Genomic DNA, 4,835 nt, shown 5'->3' with positions numbered 1-4,835 from the left:
AGGAAAAAATACATAGTGATGGAATAATGAAAAAATAAAAAATGAAATATTCATTTTGACTATTGCACAATGAAATTAACCTGTATGACAAAACAAACACAACTATTGAAATCACAATTTCTAATACCACGATTCTCATTATTATGAATAAGTTGAGTATGTGGGAGTTGTGTATGCCAGTCACTTCCTCAAATCAGCACAATGATTTTACAAAAATAATATATATATATATATATTAGATCGGATCTCTGAATAATATAACCATATACTATATTCAAATTATCATAAAATATTTATATATACAAAAATAGCGCTTAACATTCGCACATCTCTTTCTCTCTTCTAGGCCCATTATGTCTAATACATATACAGTACACACTCTCTCGTATTTCGACTTTGCAGTGTGATATACACTGTGGATATCTGTTTTCTTAATTTAAACATCTCTGTTGTTTTTACAGTATTCATTTAAGTCAGAATCGCCTTAGCCCTTGAAGCTTCTTTCTTTAAAAATTCAGTATGAGTTCTTGATGGGTATGCTTTCAAAGACGCCCAAGGCTGACATGAACTTTCTCATCTCCACTTGTACTTAGCAGTATGTATCTACCAACAGAAAAGCTGGCTGCAATGTTCTTTTGTGATGCAAAATTGCTGGAGGCGGGCTCTCTTATTGGCTGCTTGAGGTCACGTGTCTACTGTAGTTGGTAAGAAACGTCATATCAATGACGTTGTAAACAAGCTCACCTCCAGCGTGTCACTATAGCAACAAAGGGCGAATTCCATGGTGCAGATTGCAGAGCCGCGGTGCAGCCATATTGGAATTAGCACGAAAGGAAAGCTGCCGCCTCACAAAAAATAAGAAGGATGGATTTTATGCTAGCAGTGAAGTAATATTTTGCATTTCTCTCAAGATATAGCGAAATGATTGATCAGATGGTGGACGCAATTGCAAGAAAGCCTAATCTACAGGCGTCTCGTACGCGATCTCTCACGCAGGGAGATGCACCTACTACGACGCTGTACCCACACCTTTCGGACTCGACAGCACGGGCCAACCATGGCTCGCATGTCGAGCTGCCCCCGATCAAGAACCACGCGATTGGGGCTACGAAGAAAACCAACGAAAATGTTCCCACCGGATTGCAGGTTACGCAGCTGTTTGAAACGGATGATAACCACAATTACAAGAGGCAGGTGCAAAATAAGGTAATCGCCAATGGCCATTTATCTCATGATGGAAATGCCTTGCCGGATGTGAGGAGACCGTCGAGTGATGGATCGAAAAACGGATCTGCAAAAGGACGTAATTTGCCAATGACCCCTGAAGAAAGCATGAAACTCTACATGCATAAACTCACTTCATACGAGCATCATGAAATATTCAACTATCCTCATATATATTTTGTTGGACCGAATGCTAAGAAGCGACAAGGCGTGATTGGTGGACCTAACAATTGTGGCTATGATGATGATCAAGGATCATACATTCACGTTCAGCATGATCACATAGGCTACAGATATGAAGTGTTGAAAATTCTAGGAAAAGGCAGCTTTGGGCAAGTTGTAAAGGTGTATGATCACAAAACGAATCAGCATGTTGCAGTGAAAATGGTGCGTAATGAGAAGCGCTTTCATCGTCAAGCTCAGGAAGAGATCCGAATCTTGGAACACTTACGAAAGCAGGACAAAGACAACAACATGAACCTCATTCACATGTTTGAGAGTTTCACATTTCGGAATCACATATGCATCACCTTTGAACTGCTGAGCATGAATTTGTATGAGCTCATCAAGAAAAACAAATTCCAGGGCTTCAGCTTGCAGCTTGTGAGGAAGTTCGCACATTCACTATTACAGTGCCTGGATTCGTTGCATCGAAACAAGATAATCCATTGTGATCTGAAGCCAGAGAATATCCTCCTGAAACAACAGGGTAGGAGTGGCATCAAAGTGATCGACTTTGGTTCCAGTTGTTACGAGCACCAGCGAATCTACACCTATATCCAAAGCCGTTTCTACCGAGCACCAGAAGTAATCCTCGGAGGGAAGTATGGCATGCCCATTGACATGTGGAGCTTGGGATGTATTCTTGCAGAGCTACTGACAGGTTACCCTCTCCTCCCTGGGGAAGATGAAGGTGACCAACTGGCTTGCATGATTGAGCTGATGGGCATGCCTCCTCAGAATCTGATTGATACTTCAAAGCGGTCCAAGAATTTTATCAACTCCAAAGGCCAGCCACGGTACTGTACAGTGACTACACTTCCAGATGGAACAACTGTGCTCAATGGTGGTCGATCTCGAAGAGGGAAAGTGCGTGGCCCACCTGGGAGCAAGGATCTTGTTAAAGCTCTGAAAGGCTGTGATGACCCACACTTTCTTGATTTCCTGAAGCGGTGTTTGGAGTGGGACCCATCTAGTCGCATGTCTCCCAGTCAAGCTCTTCGTCATTCCTGGCTGCGTCGCCGTCTCCCAAAACCACCTTCTGACAGCCATGGCAACACCACCTCTGCAAAGAACAAACGCCATGGTTCATCTGCTGTTTCTAAGCTCCCCCCAACGGGAAATGAAAAGGGACGACAGGATGTGTCACAACGCACTGTACTACCAAAAATTGTGACATAAATCATTGTTTGTCAGCATTGAAGTACTAGAGCAATTTTGATGAAAGGGAAGGCCTAGTATGGGCTTTATTTTCAATTTAAGATGATGAATTCTGGTATATCAATGAAGTGTGTGTATTACCACAGTGCCACATCAGTCAAAGTGCATCCATCACATGTGTCACATTGCTAAGTTTCAGTATTTACACTTTGTAAAGACTGATCATATGAGATTATTCGGAAATCATAGCTAGAATTTACCATATTTGATAAGCAATGTGGTGAAATAGATCTATTTTTTAGATGACAGATATGGTGCCAAACTGCTTATTCTCACATTACATTATTCCTGTATTGTGGAATGTTCGGTTTTTCAAAAATGTACATTGAAAGTAAACAGGGAGCCCAACAGTCGCATACACTTGTATTTGTAGTTCTATCCAGTCGTTACCTCAATCCAGTTTATCAATTTCAATCTCTGCACCAGTTTGGATGTGTGTGTACTGGTTGGTACATGTATGTTGATTTGGGTATGAGCATGCATTCCATGCATTCCACTTTTGTTTTTTCCTTTCTCAACATAGTGTATACTGTGCAGTTGGTAATTAAAATGTACATTCATGTCAAGAGTGAAGCAGAGTCACAACATATCCGTCCATTTATAGTTATTTGTGGCACACCATACACATGTTTGAACTGGACATTGCACAGTCTGAATCTCTTCATGCTGGTTCTGCTCACCTGACTTCAATGCAAAATGCGCATGTATATTATATGAATGATGTATAATGCATACAGTGTACTTGCCTTGAGTTTATTACTTTATGATATTCAGTGCTTTGGTTGCAGTGTATTATCCTTATTACATGGCTTGATAGTTGAGACACTGTATTATGCATACTGTTACTTTGCAGATAAATACATCAATGTATGCTTCTACAAATTGCTTGATTTTGAGGTTACAAATACATTAGGCCTACATACATATACAACATCAAAAAAAGATATGCATCACAATAAGATCAATAAGAAATTCCTTGTCAAAGTAATTGTTACAGTATATGCAACTGCCTGTAATATCAGCAGTGCTGTAACCAATGTTAAAGTATGCATTGTAGTTCTTCGCTCAAGGGGGCAAGTATCCGAATGCATGGAATAGTTCAACTGTTTTCTGTCAAAATGTCAAACCATTTCATTGATATTCAGGTATATGATTGTAATTTGATACCTGCTTGTAATCTGTTGTGTAGGGTGTTATGCAAACTGATTTAACCTTTTAAGTAGGCTAGTTACTCCCTATGCTTTGACAAGATTGTTTATTAGTTAATATGGAAAGGCAAGACATGCTGAGAGATAACATAGACGTTTAAATACAAGTATTCTTTTTTTATCGTTTGGTAACTGAATTAGATTTGATTCAGGTCTGATTAATATTCTTCTGAGATGGATGTACTTCAGGAAGAAGAATGTCCCTATCCAGCCTTGCAAAGCTCACTTGACAAGGTACACATACACATGAATGCTTTTGTCCAGATTTTTTCTTTGAAATTTTCCAACGGTACTACATGTACTCCCTGAAGTGAATCATCTTCCAAATCTTTAACCTTAATTTTCTTCCATAAGTAAAGAAGCCAAAATTATGCCTGTTGCTGCTGGTGTCATTCTACAATTAGGTGGTATGTATTTAAGTACTGGCTAACAGTGCTGGCTAGAGTGTAGATCCTGGTTTTAATATTGATGTATGCTATCAGGCTGTTTTGAACTGACTCAAGCCAACTTTAATCCCTACCCCCTTTCCTTACATGAGTAAGAAAACCATGTCTGTCAGCCTTTCCTATGATTTTTTTTTTATTTTTTTATTTTTTTTATAATACAGTTGAATGATATATAGTGACTCCTTTGAGCCTTGGTAATGCATTATGTGTAGGTTATTTCCCATGGAGTTCCAGTACATCCCTAATGCCCCTATCACACTTTGCCGGATATGACAAACGCATTAAAAACAAATATCGACTTTTGGCATCCGTTGATATCCGTTCAGATGCGTTTCATGTCCTTTTTATCCTTTGGATGGACGTTTATCTTCTGGTGATTTCCGTCAGAGCGGCCAGAAATCTTTTTGCATGCACGCAGTTTTTTTCTCGCCAAAGATGGATAGCGCGATCTGACCTTTGTCCGATAGTTGTACGTTTTCTCCTATATCTGTACTGTACTGGTACTTTTTTGTTTTCC

At 39.6% G+C, this 4,835-nt stretch overlaps 1 protein-coding gene across 1 annotated transcript; it reads left to right on the top strand.

Moving 5' to 3' along the window:
* Positions 1-789: 789 nt before the first annotated feature.
* Positions 790-3,430, top strand: LOC139727680 (dual specificity tyrosine-phosphorylation-regulated kinase 2-like). Its single transcript, XM_071638663.1, has one exon. The coding sequence runs from the start codon at positions 922-924 to the stop codon at positions 2,623-2,625; it is 1,704 nt and encodes a 567-aa protein (XP_071494764.1). The 5' UTR covers positions 790-921; the 3' UTR covers positions 2,626-3,430.
* The last annotated feature ends 1,405 nt before the right edge of the window (positions 3,431-4,835 follow it).

The sequence above is a fragment of the Diadema antillarum genome, unplaced genomic scaffold (genome assembly GCF_040938485.1).
Source record: "Diadema antillarum isolate AM-2024a unplaced genomic scaffold, OU_Dant_1.0 scf00000018, whole genome shotgun sequence".
In the NCBI taxonomy this organism is placed as follows: domain Eukaryota; kingdom Metazoa; phylum Echinodermata; class Echinoidea; order Diadematoida; family Diadematidae; genus Diadema; species Diadema antillarum.
The sequence above is the reverse complement of the archived record's forward strand: the minus strand, read 5'-3'. Positions and strand labels throughout refer to the sequence as shown.

Bases quoted from the DNA above. Each gene is read 5' to 3' on its own strand.
- LOC139727680 (XM_071638663.1), top strand. From the start codon at position 922: ATGATTGATCAGATGGTGGACGCAATTGCAAGAAAGCCTAATCTACAG.